The 27,278-nt window shown below is 40.9% G+C and overlaps 1 protein-coding gene across 1 annotated transcript in view; it reads right to left on the bottom strand.

Annotated features, from left to right (window-relative positions):
* The window catches only part of CNOT10 (CCR4-NOT transcription complex subunit 10), a 78,658-nt gene that overhangs the window by 5,834 nt on the left and 45,546 nt on the right, over positions 1-27,278 (bottom strand). The window contains exons 14-17 of the mRNA XM_034663554.1: positions 8,384-8,497; positions 4,767-4,897; positions 3,339-3,374; positions 3,009-3,136 (exon numbers count right to left, since the gene is read on the bottom strand). Of these exons, the coding sequence (XP_034519445.1) occupies positions 3,009-3,136; positions 3,339-3,374; positions 4,767-4,897; positions 8,384-8,497 (409 nt within the window). The remainder of the gene's footprint in view (positions 1-3,008; positions 3,137-3,338; positions 3,375-4,766; positions 4,898-8,383; positions 8,498-27,278) is intronic.

Genomic DNA, 27,278 nt, shown 5'->3' with positions numbered 1-27,278 from the left:
GGGGCGCCTGGGTGGCACAGCGGTTAAGCGTCTGCCTTCGGCTCAGGGCGTGATCCCGGCATTATGGGATCGAGCCCCACATCAGGCTCTTCCTCTATGAGCCTGCTTCTTCCTCTCCCACTCCCCCTGCTTGTGTTCCCTCTCTCGCTGGCTGTCTCTATCTCTGTCGAATAAAGAAATTAAAAAATCTTTAAAAAAAAAAACAACAAAAAAAAAACCTTTTCTTCTCTCGTTTTCACCTACTTGGGGTTCTTATTCCATGTCTCGGCTCTATTTGGTTTTGAGAAAGGTGATCAGAACTCCTGATTCTGTATCCAGTCATTCGTCCAGGTCTGTTGGTGGCTCTTCACCACAGGCATAGTTGAACTTATATTAAAACCTGCATGTCCATTTGTTTTCCTAAGGTAACAACTCAGTATCGTAGGTCCCAAGTTCTCAATGTTAGCAATAAGAATTCAAACTTAAAAAGTTGGTAATACAGAAAAAAATGTATCATTAAGCGTGTTCAATGTCCCCATTTTTAAGGACTGAAACAGTACAATTTGGTCAAATAAAATAATTTAACTGTTTAAGCAACATGCTGTTCTGTCCTGGATCTGAGAGTCACTTTTCCAGCTAGCAGTTTCTCTCTGATCTAGTCCTGAGAAAGGAAGCCTGGCCTGATCTGGTCAACCGTGATCACAGGTTTATTTCCTCAGTCTGGGCCTTTGGGCTGCAGCCTTTTCCTCACACCTTACTATCAACTTGTATTCCCCCATCCAGTTTCAGGTGCTCTGGCTTCCAGGCTGCTCTGTTTCTTCCCTTCATCTTATCAGAAAATGTACTTGTATAAACATTTACTGACCAGAGGTGAGTGTGTGGGTAAGACAGGGATTCATCCTGATAATAAACGGGCATGCAAACAACTAACAATAATCCAAACAAATTTACATAATACAAGGGAGAGAACAGAGTGAATGTACTGTGAATATGAAGAGAGAAAAATGTTTCATTTGAATGGAGAGCTTCAGGGCAAGGGCCACCTGCCTTAGTCCTTGCAGGGTGGATACTGGGTAAGCAGAAAATGGGGAGAAAGGCCTTGTAGGCCGAGCTGTGAAGACAGGAGATGTGTGGGGGACCAGAAGCTTGCATAAGGTCAATTCCCTGCAGCCTCAGAAGAGATCTTGGATGAGCAGGGACGCTACATCCAGGGCACACCCTAAGTTCTTCATGAATGAAGCAAGGGACTTTTATGCCTCTCACCACATCAGGAGGTATAATAACTCAGTTCAGAAAATGAGATTTTACACTTCTAGGCCAAGCTTCATACAGGCAAGATCATCTTTACAGCATTTTGTGGGTATTAAAATCTCCATTTTGCCTCCAATGGCTGCTTAACACAGGTCATTTATTGTTCTTTGTGTTGACCACAGTCTGCAGCTTTCATTAAATTACAGGAATTCACAACAGCAACTTTATGAGACTTGAAGGTGCTCTGCTTACTGGCTGTTCAGAATGGCTAGTGATGGGCAGGCAACCTCGGAAACATCTCCATGGAGACCTTTCTAACTCTTCACATCACTGTCCTGCCCTCCCAGGCAGGGTGGGCCTCCCAATTAACAAAGATCCAGCCACTGGATTAACCTAAAAACCAAGGGACCAAAACAAAACCCCCTTCCGACCCTGAGCCAGGTCCGAGCCCAGCGTGGCAGCCACCATGGCCACTTGCTGTACGAGAACCTGAGCTAGACCGTGCATACTGCAACTTTAGATCAAAATTCCTGTTTGCTGTAGTCAACTCCTTCCCAATCAACTGGTGTAATTCCACTGCGAGATAAGAGCAAACATGTTTCCCTGGATAGTCCGTCACTTAACATTTCTGATTTTGGATCAGAAGTGCTGAACAGATGCCACTAAGTTAACTAAATATCACTCATAGTTATTTTCCACATGGTAAGATTCTTCATGGCTCTACACGACAAGGTCATCTTCATAGGAAGAACATTTGCAGAACCCACCAAATGTCTTGAGAATAGGTTTAATTTCAATTTCAGCTACTCTGACAAACATACAGGGACTCTCGGGCTCTCTCCTATGCTGCTGGTGATTACACCATTTGGCACAAACTGTCCATATTACAAGTCTTAAAATTCTGCATACCCTCTGACCTTGCAATTCCCCTTATATTCCCTACCTATTTTTACTGTCTTATTCCTATGGCTTACCAAGAAGTAAGTACTCATATGCTTGCTGAATTAATATCCTTTTGACGAATTACCCCTTTCCAAGTGTGATATAGCCTCTGGAGCTGCCACTGGTGATACCTGGTAACCTGGTCCCCTACTGCAGGTAAGGGTCCATGTCCATGGCTGGTCCAGGGATGGGCAGGAAAACAAAAGAAGCTCAAATCAGAATCTTCCCTGAGACCTACCGATGATGCATCATCTCAGTGGCAGAATTCAGAGGTGTATTTTAGTTATATGTTGTCAATAACTTTCTTTAGTGTGTATGAAATTTCTTTGGCACCAGCTTTCTTCTGAGGTCTCCTGTTTAGTGCTCCAGCCACACAGTACTTACCCTGATGCCCCATAACCAATGTTGATGGTTTCTAGTATGTCCTTTCAGAGCTCTCTTATGCACATACACAATTATGAAGCAACTGTTTTAAATCCTGGTCTTTCCACTTAGCATGTCTCGGATATCTTTCAGCACACAGGATCTGCAGCTGCACTATGTTCGGCTGTATGGATGCACCACTATTTCAGTGATCCCTCATTTAGATGGTTTCCAATCTTCTGAAATTTTAATTATTAAAACCATTGGGGAAAACCCTCCATTAAGTGCCTAGGTTCATTTGTAATAGCTGATCAGTTGTTTACCTTGCAAGAGTATTTTTAAGCTTAGAAAAGTAATATTCCAATTTTTAACAAACTGACCAGAGCCTCAGACAAAATAACAAAACCCAGAAACTCCAAACCCTTTGTTGGGTGCCGTACAAGAGGGCTTGGCCCCCTCACCTCCAGCCTCACCTGGTGGAGACACTTTCGGGCTTTGTCGTATTCGCTCCTCAGGCAGTAGGCGCTGCCAAGATTAAACAGCATCACGGTCCTGGCAGAGGTGACCGAACTGGGGTAGCACTGAGGGGCCCGCTTCCCAGCTGGGGAAAAAAGAGCGTGGACCCTGGTGAAGAGGCCGGGTCAAGGGCAAGGGGGCAACCCAATCCACCTCCCCAGCACCTGCTCAGAATAAAGCAGAGCACTACTTCTTGGGCTGACAAATGAAGGACACAGAAGGCTTGAGTCCACATCTTTGGGATGCAAGCCAGGCTACTTTAAGTATTTACAAAATTTCTTACTCACAGGATTCCATTGCTTCATTTTCACCTTTGTCTGATCCTACAAAAACATGAAAATAAACCTGAGGGAGAAGGACAACAGAATATATTTTCTAGAAACCTAATTTAGTTTACAAAATGGAAAATCTAGTATCAAAGCAATCTGTCATGTCACAGTGTTTACTTTTCATGTAGTGGAGGTTCGAGTAAAGGACACCAGAAGGTACCACCCACCACCACCCCATTCCTGCATAATAATCTTGAATAAAGTAAATGCCAGTCTCACTTTCTTAAAAACTTAGGCATGACTTAAAACTTAAAGGCATGACTTTTTTTTTTTTTTTTAAAGATTTTATTTATTTATTCGACAGAGATAGAAACAGCCAGCGAGAGAGGGAACACAAGCAGGGGAGTGGGAGAGGAAGAAGCAGGCTCACAGCGGAGGAGCCTGATGTGGGGCTCGATCCCATAATGCCGGGATCACGCCCTGAGCCGAAGGCAGACGCTTAACCGCTGTGCCACCCAGGCGCCCCTAAAGGCATGACTTTTGAATGCTTATTTCTACTTTCCCCTGGACTGCAGAATCCCTTCAAGGAGAAAAATACAGTATGAGAATCAAAACGAATTTATCTAACACTACCAGCTTTTCAAAAGTGAGAATCTACTTATTTCTTTAAAATAGTCTTTCTTGGGGCACCTGAGTGGCTCAGTAGGTTGGGTATCTGCCTTCAGCTCAGGTCATGGTCCCAGGGTCCTGGGACTGGGCCCCTTATCAAGCTCCCTGCTTAATGGGGAGTCTGCTTCTCTCTCTGCTCCTCACCCTGGCTCATGCTTTCTCTCGCTCTCTCAAATAAATAAAATCTTAAAAAAAAAAAAAAAGTTAAAAAAAGTAGTCTTTCTTTTCTTTCTTTCTCTCTCTCTCTTCCTCTCCTCTCTCTCTCTCTTTCTTTCTTTTTTTGGTAAGTAATCTCTATACCCAATGTGGTGCTTGAACTCACGACTCTGAGATCAGAACTGCATAGTCTTCTGACTAAGCCAGGCAGGTGCCCCCTAAAGTGAGCATTTATTTACTTATTTAAAAAGATTTTATTTATTTGTCAGAAAGAGAGAGAGTGCGAGAGCAAGCAGCAAAGCAGGGGGAGCAGCAGGCAGAGGGAGAAGCACGCTCTCCACTGAGCAAGGAGCCTGATGTGGGACTCAATCCCAGGACCCTGGGATCATGACCTGAGCCAAAGGTAGACACTTAAACAACTGAGCCACCCAGGCGTCCCTAAAATGAGCATTTAGACCATGTGATAATCAACTCTTAGGTCTAATACTTAGCACACAATTACTACAAAATATGTACAGCCAACCTAAAACTTCTTTCCCTTCACAACTGTGCCTTTAAATTTCCACACATCCAGGAAGGCAGTGGAAATGACCAGTTTTGATCAAATGTGTCCTCACTAACCTTGGTCCTGCTCATTTGAAGAGATTCCTAAGGAAACATCAGTGACATTCTCTGGGTTCAAGTGAGTAATGGCATCAGATATTCTGTCCAGAGAGATGAGGGCTTCTGCAGCATATAAATGGCCCAAAAACCTAAGATGAAAAGAACAGATTCCAAACTGAGAAGGAGGTCATCACAAAACACCCAATATATAACAAGATTTGGTGTACACACGTTTCACATATTTCAAATCTTTGAATTGAAATAGAAGTTTACAAACGGATCAATTAAAGGTCACTTAAATCTTCTCTCTTTATAAAAATATCTTAAAATATACAATAATTTTTGTATTAGCTCAGGTGAACAAATGACATATCAATTAAGAAAAAAGTTCAAAGTTGGCAAATTTACTATTCTGATTATGCAGAAAATAACATTAACATAAGAACAGAATGAAGTTCTAAAATAAGAGACAGGTCCAAGGATGAATCCTCTGGTCTCTACTGTTGGAACAGTCAAAAGACATCAGAGTACCAAAGGGGACTGAGACCAGACTTGGGTTAGATCAACTTTACTTCTATTCCAAAGCTTTCCTGCTTTTCAAATCATCTATTTTACGCCCACTGATGTTTTAGGATGGATATGCATCCTCCTCGTTTATAAGAGCCTGCTTCTTCTGGTCTTTTACTTATAGGTCATTTTTTTCTATGATCACCTGACTGATTTTTCAAAATTAAAACAGGATTAGATATATTAAACCCTTGCTGAAAATATGTATATATTTTTAAGATTTTATTTATTTCTTTGACAAAGAGAGCACATGGGGGGGGGGCAACAGGAAGAGAGAGAGGGAGAAGCAGGCTCTCCACTGAGCAGGGAGCCCGATGTGGGGCTCCATCCCAGGACCCTGGGATCATGACCTGAGCCGAAGGCAGACGCTTAACAACTGAGCCACCCAGGTGCCCCCTTGCTGAAAATCTTAATGACTTCCTACCTGAGAACAAAACATTTATCAACTTAAAGCTCTCCAAGTTTGGTCCCACTTTTCTATATGCAGTCAATATTCCCACCCCCTCAAAAATTTGCTCTGGTCCTACCAGACAGTGTCCTGGGCAGGGCGCATCTGCAGCTCCTCCATGGCCTGGCCTTCCTGGGCAAGCCTGGCCTCATCTCCACAAGCCAATATCTACTCCTCCTTTTATTTCATTTTATATTGAAGATTTTTTTATTTTTAAAATTTTATTTATTTGACAAAGAGAGAATGAACACAAGCAGGGGGAGCAGCAGAGGGAGAGGGAGAAGCAGGCTCCCCACTGATCAGGGAGCCTGATGTGGGGCTGGATCCCAGGACACAAGGACCATGACCTGAGCCGAAGGCAGACACTTAACTGACTGAGACACCCAGGCACCCCTACGATTTTATTTTCAAGTAATCTCTACACCTGATGTGGGGCCTGAAATCACAAAACTGACATCAAGAATGACATGCTCTACCAACTCAGCCAGTCAGGCACCTCTCTACTTCTCCTTTTAAATGGCTGGCTAGGTCTCACCTACTCTAGTTGGCCTGTCCCTAATGAATGTGTCCCCATAAATCTCAAGTCCTCAAATTTCAGGTTCTTTTCAATATACCTTTTTTGAGATTTACACGAATTAACCACTCAAGAGCTCTTTAATTCTTTATTAAGCAATTTCCTCTAACTACCAAGGGCTGCAATGACCTTTTATTTTGCTTCTCCACCAAATACCCTAACAGAAATGACAAGTTTTAAAAAAATCAGTAACTCAATTATATTTTGAAAGAAGATAATGTAAACATTTCATTAAAGTAGTATCCACAAGCCAGTAATCATTACAAAACACAAACATAAATTCAAAGAACTACTTCAAATAGTCTTCTGTGAATTTACTTGAAAATATTTTCCTTTTTTAGCCAAATGAAATGCCTTAATGACACCCAAAGCCACGAAATCTTTGACCAGGTGTACAGAAAGCAAAAAGCTGTGGGGTAAAGCTACTGTGGTATGTGAGCTCCCAAATGCAGAATTCCCTGCTTGTCTTCACTGGGAAAACAGACAGTGGTCTTTTTATTAATTAAGAAACCAATACTTAGAAAGAATAGTTATGAGAGTTAAAAAAGAAATCAAGAGAATTAAAAAAGAAATCACCAGGGGCGCCTGGGTGGCACAGCGGTTAAGCGTCAGCCTTTGGCTCAGGGCGTGATCCCGGTGTTCTGGGATCGAGCCCCGCATCAGGCTCTTCTGCTATGAGCCTGCTTCTTCCTCTCCCACTCCCCCTGCTTGTGTTCCCTCTCTCGATGGCTGTCTCTATCGCTGTCGAATAAATAAATAAAATCTTTAAAAAAAAAAAAAAAAAAGAAAGAAAAAGAAATCACCAGACACGACTTGGTCAATCCCTCGAAAGTTGATAAAGTTAAAAACCCTCCAACAAATGCCAAGTAAAGAATCTACTTGGGATTTGAGAATAGTGACCACAATGTCAACCAAAGAATTTTAAAAAGCAGTGAGGATTTGTGTTTCATTTCTGTTAAAAAGAAAACGAACCGAACACCGCTCTGATGATGGCCTTCCGCACCACAGCCCTCATGCTGATTCGGTGGTGGCCACAGAGCAACTCCTGGCCGCTGCCTCACTGAGTTGGGCGGCGGTGCCCTCAGGGGCAACCCCGCTGCCTCGAACTGGAACTCGAGATCCCTCCGGCCTGAATGCTAGACAAGGCTTTCTTGCAGAAGAGCAGGAACTTTTCTTACTTTTGACTGTGACAAAGTCTCTTAAGTTACTGGATGTTCTCTTAATTATCAATTTTGTGTGTGTGTGAATGAGACACAAGGTTTGTTTGGGGAACACTGGCCTGAAACAACCTTAATCAATGTTAATTTTAGATGCTTGTATAAAGTAATACTTTTTCTTAAAGACACAAATAATTAAACATGAACAGAATTATTCCTCAGAGTATGATCTCCCGTTCTAAGCACTGCACTTTATAAACAAAGACCGCTAAAAGGCAAGAGTAAGTAACTGTATTTTGGAGATTATAGTTGTATACCCACAGGATGAATGCCGAGTATTTATGGCTTTGAATAAAATTCCTAGCATGGCAGCATATAAAGATTCAAACAATGCTGCATCTCACTTAACCTCCATAAAAGGAAAGAGGTGCTTTAGCACATTTTAGAATGACAATGACACTAATACTGAAGAGGCATCTGAAGATTCTGAATAAACTCCTGCAGTCAGAATTCTCATTTGTCTATTTAACTGCATTCCTTGAAGCAGATTTATCAAGGAACTTTTCTGTGGGTCTTCTTCCTGAGGACTCATCTTATTTTGGGGACTAATATGTGAAATTATGCCCCAGTCAGGCCTAGTAGTAGACACCAGACAGTGCAAAGTTCCTGCCTCCTGATACTCAGTACAGCAAATGCTACTTCCCTTAATCCTCGAGGTATACCAAGGGAAAAGATCCTAACACGGAACTTCCAAATTAATGTTTCAACCAGCTGCTTTGTCTAGATAATATATCCCACTGGGGGAGTAAAGAGCAACAATATGTACCACAAACTAACTGACAAGCTCCCAACAAAATGACCCTGGCACACACAGGGAAGTCACACTTACTTTAGCGATCCCGACAGCTTGGGCTGCTGGAGAAGTTTATCAGCGTGATTCAGAGCCATAAGGTTATCACCCAAAGCCAGAGCCACGTAAGCACTACAGGCAAGTATGGAGCATCTGGAACACAGAAGGGAAGGGCTGAAAACGTGAGCTACAAAACTGACAGTGGTTGTATTTGTTATTAAATAGGAAACAACACCCTAATTATGGCTGTGACAATCTGGACACCGGGAAAGAAGAGAGGAAGCCACAACAGTAATGGTAAGAATTAGGATGATGTGGGGTGCCTGGGTGGCTCAGTCATTAAGCGTCTGCCTTCGGCTCAGGTCATGATCCCAAGGTCCTGGGATCGAGCTCTGCCTGCATTGGGCTCCTTGCTCAGCGGGAAGCCTGCTTCTCCCTTTACCACTCCCCTGCTTGTGTTCCCTCTCTTGCGGTGTCTGTCAAATAAACAGATAAAAATCTTAAAAAAAAAAAAAACAAAGAATTAGGATGATGTATTAAAACTACCATCTGAGGCACAGTTGGCTATCTACCCAAACCATCTTTAGCTTCCATCAAACTGACCCCCCTCCCCAACAAAATAAGCAAAAGGAGTTACAATATTTAGCCTGTAAAAAAAAATAATGTAGTTAATGGCCTAGTGAGAATTTACTTCCCATAGAACATTTAACATCCTAGAAATAAAGCTCCAGAAGCAGATACTATTCTTTCAAACTCATTTCGGTAAGAAACACAATTAACTCACTAAAAAAATACATTTAGCTTACTGTAAAGTGTTCTTCTCTGAACCTGTTAAGAAGTCTATAGTTCTTGCTAAGCAACAATATCAAGAGTAACTACAAGAATTTCATTCATACACATACTATTACCCTAAATGAATATTCAAGAAAGAAATCAGGCTGAATAAATACACGTGAAGATAAGAAAATTTAATTTACACTGGCTTTGCTAAGTTGCGTTGGAAAGCTAAATTTCTGTTTGGTTTTCTACTTAAAGGGCAGCTCATTTAAAACAGGTCTAGTAAAGACTTGACACTAATAGATCACTTGAATGTTAAACAACTGCTCCAAAAAGCAATCTTAAAATAAACCCCTGTCAAATAGAAAGGAGGTCTGAATGGCCAACCGCAAATGACCCAACTTAGATACAGGATTTTGAGTTATATTTACAAATTACAGTACATATGTGTATCATTAAGAGCATTCGGGCTGTAATTTCAGTCTAAGGAAGAATGCAACCCCCAGAGCCCTGCAGTTTTCTAATAATCTGAAATCTTTGACTAGAAATGCCCCTTCTAAAAGCACAGCTGGGCTAATCTAGAAGTAGTCTGCTGTTTCCTCTTCACTGGATGAGTCCTGGTTGTTGGGACCTCGGTAAATTAGCCCACTAAAGGCAAAGTAGTCCCCTCAGCTCTTCACAACAAAGTAGACTGGTCCCAGAGGAGACACAAGGAAATTGAGATGGTAAGGGCTGAAAGAGTGCCTAAATGTGGTCCCTTGTTTTAAGAAGGTAGAGATTGAAATCTAAAGTCATTAAATATATTCTCTAGCTTAGAGTGTGTGATTAGAGTTAGGACTAACATTCAACACGACCGACTCCCAATTCACTGCCCCTCCCATCCTATCACATTGTTTCACAGTCGGTTCATAAGACCACCCGAAAATAAAGTAGAAAGAAAAGATTATGTTATGATTTTCCCAATGCATATGTAAATATGCATACAAACGTAAGTACTTAAGCTTGTCTCCTTAAAGTTTAAATTTTTTTAAAAGATTTTATTTATTTATTTGACAGAGAGAACACAAGCAGGGGGAGCAGCAGGCTACCCATCAGGCAGGGAGACCAATGTGGGGCTCGATTCCAGGACCCCGGGATCATGACCTGAGCCAAACACAGATGCCTAACTAACTGAGCCACCCAGGTGTCCCCAAAGTTTAATTTTTTCTAAAGATTTTATTTATTTGAGAGAGAGTGAGAGCAAGCAAGAGAGCACAAGCAGGGGGAGCAGCAGAGGGAGAGGGACAAACAGACTCCACACTGAGCAGGGAGCCTGCCGTGGGGCCCAATCGCAGGAACCGCAGATCATGACCCAAGCCTAAGGCAGCCACCTAACCAACTGAGCCACCCAGGCACCCCTCCAAAGTTTAAATTTTCTTACGAGCACATGATTTAAAATCTGAACGCTCTTCACAGAAGAGAATAAAAGCAGGCAAGTAATGTCCTTTTCAAAGGGATTTTTTGACAAGCTTACAGTCAATATCCCTGTGTTTTCAAGACCTGTCTTTACCAGCCACGCTGCCCTGTGGCCACACCCCTGGGGGACATCCTCTCTCTGATGGAAGAAGCAAAGGCCCAAAGAAGGGAGGCACTGGCTAGTTATCTCCCCTTGCAGAAGCTCTTTAGTGCTTAGCTCTGTGTGGTGAGATTAGGGTGACTTAATTTCCTCCTTTGGCTTACTTGCATTTTAAAATGACAACGAACATTCATTAAATGACAACGAAAACTCATTCATCAGCCAGGTATGAACTGCTTATGAAGAAAAGAACTTTTAAGGCCTTCCAGAGGCCCAAGACAACCATCAGCTCAGGGCCTATATGAATGAAAATCACAAAATTTAATATCCATTTTCATCCATGACTTGGCCAAAGGACAGGGCAAAGCATAAGCTCCTTAAAAGCAGAAACCCACCATCTTTTGTTTGTTTCCTGCACTAACACCAGAGCAATTCCTCAGCATCTGTGCATCTGTGCAGTGGGTGTTTAATAGATAATCACTTTAGACCAAGCTTTCAACATTTTTTGACTTACTGTTCCAGGCACTCAGACCTGCACCTGCCTTGCTGGCAGCCTGCCTCCCTGACGAAGCTCAGACAGCTCCCACAGACAGAAGAGTCATCCTGCATGCTCTGGGGCCTGGCGTCTAGGACGGCCACACTTCAGGCAGGCTTGCTGGGAAAAGCCTGCCCTGGTCTCTCCCGACAGTAGGGGGGCTATTACTGCTCTAGCCCACTGTCAAGCCCACTTTGGGTCCAGAAATCAGTCATGTAAAATTGCAGCAGGTTTCTGTTGCCCAGGAAGTCCAAACTGTAATTACGTACCAGGTAAAAATCTGGTTTCCTCAGCCTTTATCTCTTTTCCCAGAAGATATCCTATCATATCACAACAGGGTAGAAGATCCTAATAATCATCTTTCTTCTCAAAAATACTTATATGTGTCAGTGCAGAACTCTGTGGCTGGCATTCTGATCAAGGGCTGTCAGGATTAAGCAAGTTTCATTGCACAAAACTAAAACGAACATTTATGGCCCCTCTTCCCTTAATGACTCACAATCTACCCCAACCTCTTACCATCCTCACTCATCCTCCTTTTCCTCTAGGAAACAATACTCCACTCTGCATGATTCCTACACAGTGGTAACACTAGAAACACATATAGCTCTATCTACTAAGCCCCTGGAGAAATCACTTTACTTTTGAGAGTTGCTACTTAAAATACTGAACCCCCCACCTCCCACCCCACTACTTCGAGTCATTGTCCAATCTGCTTTACCAACTACACAGTGGATCTGACAGTTCACCAGACTGGAAGAACTATACCTCAAGGGAAGAGACACACTAGCTTCCCACCCCCTTCCCTGCCCCTCACCATGGAGGATCTGACACAACCCCACACTCTCTCCTCTACACATGGGAGGAGCTTGCTCTAGAAGATGCCAACCCTTGGAAAGTAAAGAACAAGAAGGAAAAAGAAAGAACAAGAAAGAAAAAAGAAAGGAAAGAAAAGAAGGTAGGGACTTTGCTTAAAGCATCAAATTACAGCAACAAGGCATATAAGACTGGGCATTAAAATCTGTCAAGCCCCGTATTCTGTGAGTTAAATGAATCTAAACCAAATGTCTGAAATAGTTTAAACCTTATTAAAAGAGGCTAAAATGGGGGTAAATCTATCAGTCACCATGTGTCAAAGGAAAACAAATTTATAAAGCAATCGTAAAACAAACATGTTTGAAAAACTGGCCCCAAAAATCCAATAAAGAATTTCTTCCAGGGGAGGTGCCTGGGTGGCTCAGTCTGTTGGGCATCTACCTTTACCTGGGAGGTCATGGTCTCAAGGTCCTGGGATCGAGCCTCATGATGGGAAGCTAGGTGGGGAGCCTGCTTTTCTCTGTCTCAAACAAATAAATAAAATCTTAAAAAAAAAAAAAAAGAATTTCTTCCAAGCTGAATACGGTACTAGATTATATAATTTCAAAAAAATAATCAGGCGCCTGGCTGGCTCAGCTGGTAGAGCACTCGACTCTTGGTCTCAGCATTGTGAGCTTGAGCCCTACAGTGGGCATGGAGTCTACTTAAAAAAGTCTTTCAAGCTATTTCCATTATCTACAGTCATTTCAAAAATGTTAAACTTGTCAATTTTCAAATCTTAAGAAAATTTAAGTTTTTCACTTCATGTGTTTTGTAAACATTTTGGTTTTCTAGTAACAGTTCTGTACAAAAAGCAGCTTATTGACAAGCACACCCCAATCCTAAACGAAGGGAAGTCCACCACAAAGAAGCTGAAAAAAGTTTTTTTCAACCAAATCTAGCATCTCAAAGGACCCAGTCCTAGTCTAGGCAACAAATAAAATTCATAAAGTCACGAACACAGCATTTTATATACAGACTGGGCCTGAAGATCATCCGACCCAATTCACTTACTTGACAGAAGAGTAAGACCTACAGGGGTTAAAGGATTTGTCCAGTGTCACCAGTGGCCGTATGGGGCTTCCACAGAATGGCAGACCACTGAAGAATCACTCGAACCCTGCCAATATGAACCCTGCTAATGAGGTGAAGGAAATATCACATATGCAGGTTCCTTCTTTGGTAGAATTGATTATAGATGGATACATTTCAGCAGGACCACACACTCAGTTGTAAGAACAATAAGAGATTCAAAAGATTATTAGCCATAATTCTGTTTTAGGTATGTGTCATGAGCTACAACATAACTGCTAGGCCAAAAAAAAAGAAAGTGGATTCCTTAAGCACACTAGAACTGCCTATAATATTTATATATATCATCATTTGATTGATTCATCTTTTCTCATAAACATTGGGTCACAGGAGGTCCCTTTAACTGAATGGGAAATCATTCACTGAATGTTACATCAAATTCTAAATGAACTACTTAAAGTTTTGTAATTTTTAGTAGAATAACTTAACTGGGCTTAATTAAATTTGATCTGAACACCTCCTTTTATCCATTTTTGAGCCTCTTATTTAAAAAAAAAGACAAATTGAAATTTCATTTTTATTCTGTATGCTGTGATTTTTTAAAATTAATTTTTTAAAGACTTTATTTATTTGATAGACAGAGAATAAGCAGGGGGAGAGGCAGGCAGAGGGAGAAGCAGGCTCCCTGCTGAGCAAGGAGCCTGACGTGGAACTCGATCCCAGTACCCTGAGATCGACCCGAGCTGAAGGCAGACGCTTAACCAACTGAGCCACCCAGGCATCCCTGTATGCTGTGATTTTAATCTCTCATACAGACATTTCCCATGTGGGCCCCCAAATTATTTCCTACCCTTTTCCAGTTCTGTTACACTTTTTTCCAAGTTCTAGAGTAGCTCCATTTTAGTTTCAGATTTTAAAAGCTCAGCTAATATCACAATCCCAGAATGAGTAACAAGGATGTCCTGTAATATGCAACATGTAAGAATCAGTATATACCTAAGCCAGTTATTAAACCACTGTGCAGGGGCACCTAGGTGGCACAGCGGTTAAGCGTCTGCCTTAGGCTCAGGGCGTGATCCCGGGGTTGTGGGATCGAGCCCCACATCAGGCTCCTCTGCTATGAGCCTGCTTCTTCCTCTCCCACTCCCTCTGCTTGTGTTCCCTCTCTTGCTGGCTGTCTCTATCTCTGACAAATAAAAATCTTTAAAAAAAATAAATAAACCACTGTGCAACAATGAAATGTTAATATGTGACTAAGCCTATAAACTTATTTCTTTCCTGTTAATGGTACTAGTATGCAAAAGAATTAAGTTGAGCCCTTACTTCATATCATATATAAAAATCAACTGAAAAACAGATAAAAGACCTAAATGTAACAGGTAAAATTATAAAACTCTCAGAAGAAAACACAGGGGTAAACCCCTGAATCTGGCAAAGGATTCTTAAGATAGGACATGAAAAGCATGGTCAATAAAAGAAAAAAAGTAAGGGGCGCCTGGGTGGCTGAGTCAGTTGGGCGTCTGGCTCTTGGTTTCGGCTCAGGTCATGATCTCAGGATCCTGGGACTGAACCCATGTCAGGCTCTGTGCTCAGCTGGGGAGTCTGCTTGAGGATTTCTCTCCCTCTCCCTCTGCCCCCCACCACTCACATGCTCTAAATAAATAAATCCTCAAAAAAAAAAAACTGGTAAGTTGAACATCAAAATGAAAAACTTTTATGATTCAAAGGCTACCTTCAAAAAGGTGAGAAGATAACCCACGGAATGGGAAAAAATATTTGTAAATCATGTATCTGATAAGGGTCTGATGTCTAGAACGTATAAAGCACTCTTACAACTCAACAGTAAAAGGGCAATAACCCAATTAAAATATAGGCAGAGGATCTGAATAAACATTTCTTGAAAGAAGATATACAAATGCCCAATAAGCACATGAAAAGAAGCTCAACATCATTAATCTTCAGGGAAATGTAAATCAAAGCTACATGAGATACCACTTCACACCTACCGCAATTTATAATCCAAAAGATGGGCAATAACAAATGCTGGTGAGGATGTGAACAACTGCAATACTCATACACTGCGGGTGGGATTATAAAGCAGTACAGCCATTTTAGAACACAGTCTGGCAATTCCTCAAATGATTACACAGAATTACTGTATGACCCAGCAATTCCACTTCTAGGTACATAACCAAGGAATATAAAAACATATGCCTGCACAAACATTTGTACACAACTGTACATAGCAGTATTATTCATAATAGCGTAAAGACAAAAATAATCAAGGGACGCCTGGCAGGCTCAACTGGTAGAACATGTGATCCTTGATCTCAGGGTTTTAAGTTCAAGCCCCACGCTGGCTATAGAGATTACTTAAAAAAAATTCTTCAGAAAAGTAAATAAAAATTTTCATTATTTTTTAAAGATTTTATTTATTTATTTGACAGAGAGAGAGAAAAAGAGTGCACAAGCAGGGGGAGCAGCAGGCAGAGGGAGAAGCAGGCTCCCTGCTGAGCAAGGAGCCTGACGCAAGACTCAATCCCAGCACCCTGGGATCATGACCTGAGCTGAAGGCAGACAATTAACTGACTGAACCACCCAGGCGTCCCGAAAATTTTTTTTTTAAAAAGGACAAATGATCAAAATGTCTATCAATGAATGAAAGGATAAACAAAATGTTGTATATCCATATGATGAAATATTATTCAGCAACAAAAACGAATATGATATATGCTACAACTTGGGTAAACCTTGAAAACATTATCCTAAGTGAAGGAGGCCAGTCATAAAAGCCCACAACATTGATTCCATTCATAAGAAAGTCCAGAATAGAACTCTATAGAGCTAGAAAGTAAATTAAATAGAGCTGGCGAGTAGACCGTGGCAAAGGAATGACAGCTAAAGGGTGCATGGTTTCTTTTTGAGGTGATGAAAATGTTCTAAAATTGACTGTGGTAATGGTTGCACAATTCTGTGAATATACTTAAAAACCACTGGATTGTAAATTTTAAATGGGTAAATTGCATGGGTGTGAATTGTATCTCAATAAGTTTTAAAAACATAAGGTATCAGAAATCAATAAATGTTTTTTGTTAAGATCTTAAAAGTATGCCCTTATAACTAATCATTGTATAAGAATCATTATCTCTCAAATCCATGTGGCAACATTAATATGTAAATCAAAGCAGATGGCCAAAATATCAATCCTGCACAAGTGTCTACATTCTTTTTTTTTTTTTTTTAAAGATTTTATTTATTTGAGAGAGAGCCAGAAGGAGAGAGCATGCATGCACATGAGCAGGGGGAGGGGCAGAGGGTGAGGGAGAAGCAGAATCCCCCGCTGAGCAGGGAGCCCAAACAGGGCTCAATTAATCCCAGGACCCTGGGATCATGACCTGAACTGAAGGTAGACGTGTAACCAACTGAGCCACCCAGGTGTCCCCAGTGTCTACATTCTAAGATTCATTTGGAAATTAGGCCTTTTAAAGGCAAAAGTTTTTCTGAAGAGATATTCAGCTAAAATACATGGCATGTGAGAAAACTGGCATAGTAACAATATTACACATTTGTAGAAACCATGTATCAACAAATACAAACATTTCAAACAGTTCTAAAAACTCAGAGCCCGGGCGCCTAGGTGGTTCGGTCAGTTAAGCAGTGTTAAGTGGGGTAAGCGTCTGACTCTTGGTTTGGACTCAGGTCATGATCTCATGGATCATGAGATACTGCCTGGCACTGGGCTCTGCATTCAGCAGGGAGTCTGACTGAAGACTGCCTCTCCCCCCACTCATGCACGAGTGTGCCCTCTCGCAAATAATTTTTTTAAAAGTTTTATTCATTTATTTGACAGAGAGAGACACAAAGGACAAGCAGGGGGAGCAGAAGAGGGAAAGGGAGAAGCAGGCTCCCCACTGAGCAGGGAGCCAAAAGTGGGGCTCAATCCCAGGACCCTGGGATCATGACCCTGGCTGAAGGCAGATGCTTAACCAACTGAGCCACCCAGGTGCCCCTTAAATAAATAAATCCTTAAAAAAATAAAAATAAAAACTCAGAGCAGCACTGTCCAAAAGAAACATAATTGGAGCTGTAAGTGTAATTTTAAATTTTCTAGTAGGGGCGCCTGGGTGGCACAGCGGTTAAGCGTCTGCCTTCGGCTCAGGGCGTGATCCCGGCGTTATGGGATCGAGCCCCACATCAGGCTCCTCCACTGGGAGTCTGCTTCTTCCTCTCCCATTCCCCCTGCTTGTGTTCTCTGTCTGGCTGTCTCTATCTCTGTCAAATAAATAAATAAATAAAATCTTTAAAAAAACATTTAAAAAAAAATAAATTTTCTAGTAAACACATTACATAAGGTAGAAGAACAGGTGAAATTGTTTAGTCTTAATGTATTTAAAAATAATCCACCGTATCATTTCAACATATAATCAATATAAAAAATACATTACACATTTTACATTGTTTTTGTTAGTAAGTTTTGAAATCCCTTGTTGTACCATACACTTCAACAGTGCACCTTTCATGTGCTTAGTGGTGACCTGGTAAGTGGCTCTGGTACAAGATACTGCAACCTTAGGGCCTAAGGAATATGTGCTAAATACAAATAGATGGGTTTTTTTTGTTGTTAAGAAACCAAATTTTCCATGTCCTGCCACCTCATAAATGGTATATAAGGGAAACTGACCATGTATCAATCATTAGTGGTGAAATTATATTTTCCAAAAGAATATATTTTATTTTTTTGAGAGCGAGAGAGAGGAAGAGAGAGCACAGAGGGAGAAGCAGACTCGTGCTGAGCAGAGAGCCTGATGTGGGGTTTGATCCCAGGACCCTGAGATCATGACCTCAGCTAAAGGCAGATGCTTCACCGACTAAGCACCCAGGTGCCCCTCAAGAGAATATATTTAGAATTATATTAATTTTTGTAAAATTTCAAAATACCTTAAAATTTTATTTACTTAATCTAAAATTTTTTGTAGTCATCTCTACACCCAACATGGGGCTCAAACTCATAACCCCAAGACCAAGAATCACATATTCTACTGACTGAGCCACCCAGATTCCCCAATACCTTAAAATTTTAATGACATATAATTTGTATACACTAAAATGCATCACTTTAAGTGTACAGTTTGATAAGTTTGAATATATACATGTAACCACCAGCCCAATTAAGATACAGAACATTTCTATCACTGCAGAAAGATTTTCCAGGTAATTCCTCCCAATCATTGCTCTGATTTCTATCAACATAAATTATTATTATTATTTTTTTTTTTATTTTTTTATTTATTTGACAGAGATAGAGACAGCCAGCGAGAGAGGGAACACAAGCAGGGGGAGTGGGAGAGGAAGAAGCAGGCTCATAGCGGAAGAGCCTGATGTGGGGCTCGATCACACAACGCCAGGATCACGCCCTGAGCCGAAGGCAGACGCTTAACCGCTGTGCCACCCAGGCGCCCCAACATAAATTATTTTTGTATAGTTTTGCCTGTTATATAAATGGCATAAATGGAATCATACAGTAGGCAACTTATACTGCATAAAAAAACACAAAATGTTCGGGAAATTCTTTCATATTGACGTGTGCATCAATAATTTGTTGCTTTTTATAGCTGAACAGTATTCCAGTGTATACAGTGGATTATAATTTAGTTATCCGTTCTCTTACTAATGGTTACCTGGACTATTTCTAGTTTTTCTCTATCATGAATAAAGCTGCTATGATTTATTGTATGGACAAGTTTTCATTTATCTTGGGTAAATACCTAGAAATGGAATCACATTTTGAAAAATTTTTTTTTTTTTAAAGATTTTTATTTATTCGACAGAGATAGAGACAGCCAGCGAGAGAGGGAACACAAGCAGGGGGAGTGGGAGAGGAAGAAGCAGGCTCATAGTAGAGGAGCCTGACGTGGGGCTCGATCCTATAAGCCGAAGGCAAACGCCCAACCGCTGTGCCACCCAGGCGCTCCACATTTTGAAAATTTTAAGTCTTAGCATTTAAGGCTGTAGAATGTGTATGCGTGCGTGCGTGCGTGTGCGTGTGTGCGTGCACTTTCCTAACTGAATGCAACTGACCGCTTTGCAGAGCTCCGAGTGATTCAGGAACTGAACAATACTCTAACAGTGTTCATCTGCTTATCTGAGCCTCACAATTAAACTGCTTAGTTGATTTCTGAGACACTTCCTGATGTGGGGCAAATTTCTCTTTAATTGTGAGAATATTTTTCTGATAACTATCTTAATTCTAATATAGAATCTCACAATCGCTTCAAGTGTCATCTGTCTTCAAAAACATACTTGAAACTTGGTTAGAATGAATATTTTTTGGAACCCATCTTCATTTATATACAAATGAAAAAAAATGAAAGTATTCAAGAGGCTGCGAACCCATATCATAAGATGTGGCCATTAGAACACTCATGATAATTTACTGCATATTAGTTATGCTGGAAATAGGAAATGAGGTTTTACATTGGTGTCTTGGGTATTACAGGGCACAAGGGGTCCAATATAATAGTCCATAAAAACTTAACTATATACTAGTCACACACATTTCCAATCACATAAAGGAATTCAGGTCAGAAATAGATGAAATCTGTAAGAATTCCATGATCTTAACAGAAAACCAATGTCCTCAGTCTCCTTCCTTCTTAGAAGACAGCTGGCTCCTGCCACAGAACTGCCCTTTAACACGCCCAACTGCATTATGAGCTTTTATAGCTTCGAAATTACAACGCAAATCTTTTACGACTCCTTCCCTGCACCATTTGTCTCCACGTTACCATTACTACTGTCTTGCACAGCAGTTCTTTTTATAAATCTACCCTAAGGCTCCTTCCATCTTGTTCCATTTTTCTTCTTCCATCTGTTCCATAAGAAAAAAGGTTAATATACACCAGCAAACCATCTTTACCTCACTTTATGATGATGGAATTCCCTATGGAGACCCTTTGCCCCTTTCCACAAAAATAGGGAAGTAATTTTATTTTCTCTGAAAATGATCAATCCTACTAGTGCACATGGAAAGCAAAGAGTTGTGCCATAAAGGGTACAAAATTCATAGAGGAAGTATGCCACTCTGCACATACCCTTCTCTTTAATGCCACTTTCAGAAGGCAAAATTAATTTACACAACTCAGCAGATGTTCAACCATTAGAGAATAATATATTTGTGCAACTGCACAAAGCCATCCTAAGATTAGTACTCAAATTTCTAAAAATTAAGTCAAATTTAAAAATTGTTTAAAATACTTTATTCATTTAGGATTCTCCTTAAAAACTGTGTACAATGATATTCACCGCATTATTTGTAACATCAAAGACTGAAACATTAAAAACAGCTAAATATAAAGAAATGATAAAGTATGTCGTATCTATATAATGCAATTCTATGTCCCTATTAGAAAGAATGAAACAGAGCTTTGTACCAATACAGAGCAATCTCTAAAGATACATTGTCAAAGGAAAAAAGTAGGCTATGGAACAAGATGGGGACACTATCCAACTGCTAGTGTAAAACGTACCATATATACATATGCTGGTACAGGAATGAGAAATCTCATTGAAAGGACATACAAGAAACCAGTAATTGGTTGCCCCTCAGGGAAGATCTTGGAAACAGAGGATGGGGATGGGTCAAATTTTACTTTTACTATACAACTTTTTTCTTTTTAATTTTACTTTTTTTTTTTTTTTAAAGATTTTATTTTATTTTTATCTGACAGAGATAGAGACAGCCAGTGAGAGAGGGAACACAAGCAGGGGGAGTGGGAGAGGAAGAAGCAGGCTCACAGCAGAGGAGCCTGATGTGGGGCTCGATCCCATAACGCCGGGATCACGCCCTGAGCCGAAGGCAGACGCTCAACCGCTGTGCCACCCAGGCGCCCCTAATTTTACTTTTTAAGTAATCTGTATACCTTAACATGGGCCTCAAAGTTCACAACCCTGAGATTAAGAGTCGCACATTCTTCTGAGAAAGCCACGCGCTCCTTTACTGTATAACTTTTTGTACTGAGATTTTTATCACACACAATAACCTATTAAAAATAGATGAACCCCTTAGATAAATATAAAATGCAGGTGGCTCCATAAAGAGAGATATCTCTAGAAAACATTTGGAATACTGGGAGAAAACAGTTTATTTTTATGCAAATTAAAGGATTTACCCAAATATTGTCCTGGCTGAGCACTACAATCTACCTCTTTCCCACCAGCTCACTTTATACAAAATACAGTCTAGCTTTACTTCATTTGCTTTGTTTTTACAGATTTCCTTTCAGGACAAAAGTCTAACATGGTGAGTTTCAGTTATATGACTGGTACTTGATTGCTTTTTAAAAATTCAATTTTATTTCAATCAATGGCACCATTCTTCTGTATATTTTGTTATTGCTGTTGTTTCACTGGTAATGTTTTCTGGTTTTTTGTTTTTGTTTTTTTTTTTTTAAGATTTGAGAGAGAGCGAGCAAGAGTGAGTATACACACACCCCTCTGTATGAGGTGGGTGGGGGAGAGGGAGATGGAGAGAAGCAGACTCCTAACATGGGGCTCAATCTCATGACCCTAAGATCATGATCTGAGCTGAAATCAAGAGCTCGACACTTAACCAAATGAGCCACCCAGGAACCCCTTCACTGGTAATTTTTTACGGTACTTTTATTTCCTTGCTATCTTATGACTCATCTGAGAAGTCAAGAAATTTTAATGTAACTAAAGATTACTGAAGAAAACATTATTATTTTTTAAAGATTTTATTTATTTGAGAGAGAGACAGAAAGATTTTATTTGAGAGAGAGAGAGAGACAGAAAGAGAGAGCACAAGCAGGGGGGAGAGGGAGAAGCTGACTCTCCTCTGAGCAGGGAGCCCAACGCAGGGCTCAACGCCAGGACCCCAGGATCATGACCTGAGCCAAAGGCAGACACCTAAGAGACTGAGCCCTCCAGGCACCCCAAGGAAACATTTAATTAACTCTGTCAAGTTTTAAAAAACCGAAACTCTACTTTCAAAATCTTAAATGACCAACTCCTTTCTAACTAAACTTGAGATTTAATCCTCCATATAATCAGAGGAATAATTCTTTCCTCCTAATAATAAAACCCAGGACAGAGAGGGCATTAATACAAAGTGAGAATTCATGGTATACTTCAACAGAACAAAATAAAGTTGTTGTCTAGGTGAGAATGGTGCATGGAGCCCTGCAATCATGGACAGAAATGCCCTGTCACGAACACACTGATCTGACAGAATATGATCAGAAAAGGGCACATCTTGGGGGCATCTGGGAGGCTCAGTCAGTTAAGTGTCTGACTCTTGATTTCAGCTCAGGTCAGGATCTTGGGGTTGTGGGATCGGGCCCTATGTCAGGCTCTGCACTCAGTGGGGAGTTTGCTTGAGATTCTCCCTCCCTCTGCCTCTGTCCCTCCCCCTGCTTTCACGTTCACACACACACACACACACACACACACACACTCTCTCTCTCTCTCTCCCCCTCTCAAAATAAATGAATAAAAATCCTAAAAAAAGAAAAAAAAGAAAAAAAGAAAAGGGCACATCTTTATTTAAATGGAAAAAAAAGAGGGAGAGCGAAGGACACATCCCGCTGGCCAATCTTCCAACAAAAACACTAGGCATGCAAATGAGGGGCTTCAATAACATTAATGAAATATCTTCCTTTTTAAAGAGTTAGAAAAACAAGATATCCAATAAGAAAATAAAAATCACCAGTTATTCCACCATTCAGGGATAACCACCATGAAGATTTTGACATAGATCCTTCCAATTTTTTTTATGCAAATCAACATATACATGTTATTTTATAAAAATGTAATTTAAAACTGTTTAGACATAAAATCTTAACATTTCATAGTTTTGTCTCATGCTTTATTTGAAAGTTAAATGAAGTTAATCAAATGGACTACACTATGAAAAATTACACATAATACAGATAGATCCCTACCGTATTCATTTCTGTAAAATACATTCTAGATGAAACAGAAATTTAGATTTGTCGTTGTGACAGTGCTATAACACATGGGTGAATTATTCTCTCATCCTTGGAGGCAGGAAGGCCTTTCTACACATTAAATGAATACCTATGAAATTGTTTACAACTAAGTGTCATAAACAATCTCAGAAATGATAAAGGCCAACTTCTGTAACAGACAAGAACTCTTATAAAAACAAAAGGATGAAAAACCCAATATGAAAATGGTAAATTCTACAAACAGGAGGTTCACAGAAAAAGAAACACAAGCCATCAGTAAATCCTGGCATCAGATTGAGCACCTTGAGCAGACTGAAAGAAATGCAAAATTTTAAAGTGAGGTGATTTTTCACTTCTCAGGGTAATAAAATATCACAAGAAGAAAAGAGACACCCCAAAGCTCACCACCTAATAACTAAGCTACTAATTAATATCATTTTCTCCTAAGTGTCTACCATCTGCTTTTTCTTTTTTTAAAAGATTTGAGAGAGAGAGAGAGCAAGCACGCAAGCTGGAGGAGGAGCAGAGCCCCACGTGGGGTTTGAACTCACAATCCTAAGATCAGACCTGAGCTGAAATCAAGAGTTGGACCCTAAACCGACTGAGCCACCCAGGTGCTCCTCAACATCCAATTTTGAAGGCAGTGTGTTTTTCCTCTAATCCCCCAATACCGTTCACAAGGCTAGCACTGTTTGTTCCGAAGAAAATGGGAATAAATGAAATGTTTTCCAAAAGTAGTCCATCAATTTATAATACTACCAGCAACATATATATGTTTAAATGTACTTCTGTCATTCTTTTGCAGTAGACAAAAACACAAGAAATCATGGCTCTTAAAAACAAAAAATAATAATGAAAGAAATAATGGCTCAGGGCGCCTGGGTGGCTCAGTGTTTAAGTGTCTGCCTTTGGCGCAGGTCATGATCCCAGGGTCCTGGGATCGAGCCCTGTATCAGGCTCCTTGCTGGCAGGAAGCCTGCTTCTCCCTCTCCCACTCCCCTTGCTTGTGTTCCCTCTTTTGCTGTCTCTGTCAAATAAATAAAATCTTAAAAAAAAAAAAAAAAGAAATAATGGCTTTCTTCTCATTTTAATTTGCAGTTCTATTATTGAAATCATTTTTCAAAGTAATGCTACATGATTCAGCCTAGCTCCAAAACCAGTATGAAGAAATTACGGTCAAACTGTATCAAATCTGTTGAAAGATAAATTTATAGACTTAAAGTCAGCTAACTCCAAGGCAAGAGTTTAAATGACGAAAATCGGAGGGGGAAAAAGATGGTGGAGGAGTAGGGGACCCTTTTTTCAGCTGGTCCCCTGTGAATCGAGCTGGATATCTACCACAGCATCCTGAACACCCACGAAATCAGCCTAAGACATAGGTAGATACATCTGGATCTCTACAAAGGAACATCTCCAGCGCTGAGTATTGAGGTATGAAGTGGGGAACTGTGAATCCGTGCATAGAAATCAGAAGATAAATGGAAGGGGGAGGTTGCTGCTGCGATAGGCACCGGGAAGCAGTAGCCACCTGCACTGGGGACGGGCAGGACTCGCGGACCGGTACCCAGGAGAAAGCAGACTGAGACCGTGAGCCTGGGAACGTGCGCGTGACCAGACTGAAAACCGGAGCTCCAGGGCGCTCACTGGAACTGGACTGAAACCGGGAGCTCGAGCGCGCGCACGTCCAAACTGAAAACTGGAAGTCAGGAGCGCGCATGGCAACCAGGGGTGGCTGGTGGTGTTAGAAGCACAAAGGACAGAGATGTGCCAGCCCTGGAAGCGAGGGCTGGGAGAGTGGCTATGGGGCACACATCCCAGGATGCTGTGAGGTTTTTAGCAGCACCGACAAGAACAGAGTTAAAGTGGCCAAGAGAACTCAGTGGAGAGCAGTCTGTGATCTGTGTTCTAAAAGAGGCTAGGATACGGCCACTGCTGCTCTGACTCTCAGAAAAGGCACAGAAAACCGCCAGGGGAAGCCGACACAGAACAAAAGCCCGGAAATACCGGTTCACATTGCCCGTCCCCATCCCCCCTTGCAGGGCAGGGGGCAACGCTACCCCAATAGGGTTGCCTGAGTATCAGCGCAGCAGGCCACTCCCCCAGAAGGCAGGATGAAAAATCAAGAAGCCCACATGCCTAAGGTCCCTATAAAACAAGTGCACACTGCCTGAGTCCTGGTCAATAATTTGGGCTCTGAGCATCCCTGCAACCTCTCCTCATCAGAATGACAAGAAGGAGAAACCTTCAGCATAGAAAGGACACAGAGTCTGTGGCCTCTGCCACAGAACTGATGGATACGGATATAACCAAATCATCAGAAATGGAGTTCAGAGTAATAACAATGGTCAAGATGATGTGTAGGCTTGCGAAAACTATTAACGAAAATATTAATGAGAATGTAGAATCTCTAAGGGCGGAAATGAGAGCGAATCTGGCAGAAATTAAAATGCTATGAATCAAATGAAGTCTAAACTAGACGCTCTGACGGCCAGGGTAAATGAGGAAGAAGAACAAATTAGTGAATTGGAAGATGGGATGGTAGAAGAGAAAGTAAAATTGGAAACTTGGCTCAAAAAATCCAATCTCCAAAAAAAAAAAAAAAAATCCAATCTCAAGAAAGTAGATTATGGGAGATTACTGACTCAATGAAACGGTCCAATGTCAGAATCATCGACATCCCCAAGGGGGTGGATAAAGAGAGAGGTCTAGAAGAGATATTTGTACAAATTGTAGCTGAGAACTTCCCTAATCTAGCAAAGGAAACAAGCATTCGTGTCCAAGAGGCAGAGAGGACCCCTCCCAAGACCAATGAGAACAGACCTACACCACATCACATAATAGTGCTATTCACAAATATTAGATCCAAGGATACAGTATTGAAAGCAGCCAGGGGGAAAAAAATCCTTATGTACAGAGGGAAAAATATCAGAATAACATCAGACCTGTCTGTAGAGACCTGGCAGACCAGGAAGGGTTGGCAGGGTATTTTCAAAGCTCTAACTGAGAAGAACACGCAGCCAAGGATCCTTTATCCAGCAAGGCTGTCATTCAGAATTGATGGGGAGATAAGGACCTTCCAAGACAGGCAGAAACTGAAGGAATTCGTAACCACCAAGCCAGCCCTACAAGAGATATTAAGCGGGGGGTTCTATAAAAGTAAAAAGGCCCCAAGAGTGATAAGAATAGAAACTTACAATCTATAGAAACAAAGACTTCATAGGTAACATGACATCATTAAAATCATATCTCTCAGTAATCACTCTCAATGGGAATGGCCTAAATCCTCCCATAAAATGCCACAGGGCTGCAGTTTGGATAAAAAGACATGACCCATCCATTTGCTGTCTACAAGAGACTCATTCTGAACCTAAAGATACATCCAGACTGAAAGTGAAGGGATGGAAAACCATTTTTCATGCCAATGGACCTCAAAAGAAAGCTGGGGTCGCAATTCTCATATCAGACAGATTAGATTTTAAACTAAAGACAGTAGTTAAAGATACAGAAGGACAATATATTATTCTGAAAGGATGTATCCAACAAGTGGATATGTCAATTATAAATATCTATGCCCCCAACAGGGGAGCGGCTAGATACACAAGCCAACTCCTAACCAGAATAAAGAGACATATAGATAAAAATTATGTTAATAGTAGGGACCTCAACACTCCACTATCAGCAACAGACAGATCACCTAATTAGAAAATCAACAAAGAAACAAGAGCTTTGAATGACATACTAGACCAGATGGACCTCATAGATATATACAGAATACCAGACCCAAGAACAACAAAATACTCATTCTTTTCGAATGCACACGGAACTTTCTCCAGAACAGACCATATACTGGGTCACAAAACAGGTCTCAACCGATACCAAAAGACTGAGATTATTCCCTGCATATTCTCAGACCAGTGCTTTGAAACTGGAACTCAATCACAAGGAAAAATTTGGAAGAAACTCAACCACTTGGAAACTAAGAACTAGCCAGACTTATTCAAAAGAATAGAGAAAGGACCCAAATTAATAAAATTATGAATGAAAGGAGAGAGATCACGACCAACACCAATGAAATAGGAAGGATCATTAGAAACTTTTATCAACAGCTTTATGCCAATAAATTAAACATCCTGGAAGAAACGGATGCCTTCCTGGAAACCTATAAACTACCAAGACTGAAACAGGAAGAAACTG

The sequence above is a fragment of the Ailuropoda melanoleuca genome, chromosome 6 (genome assembly GCF_002007445.2).
Source record: "Ailuropoda melanoleuca isolate Jingjing chromosome 6, ASM200744v2, whole genome shotgun sequence".
In the NCBI taxonomy this organism is placed as follows: Eukaryota; Metazoa; Chordata; class Mammalia; order Carnivora; family Ursidae; genus Ailuropoda; species Ailuropoda melanoleuca.
The sequence above is the reverse complement of the archived record's forward strand: the minus strand, read 5'-3'. Positions and strand labels throughout refer to the sequence as shown.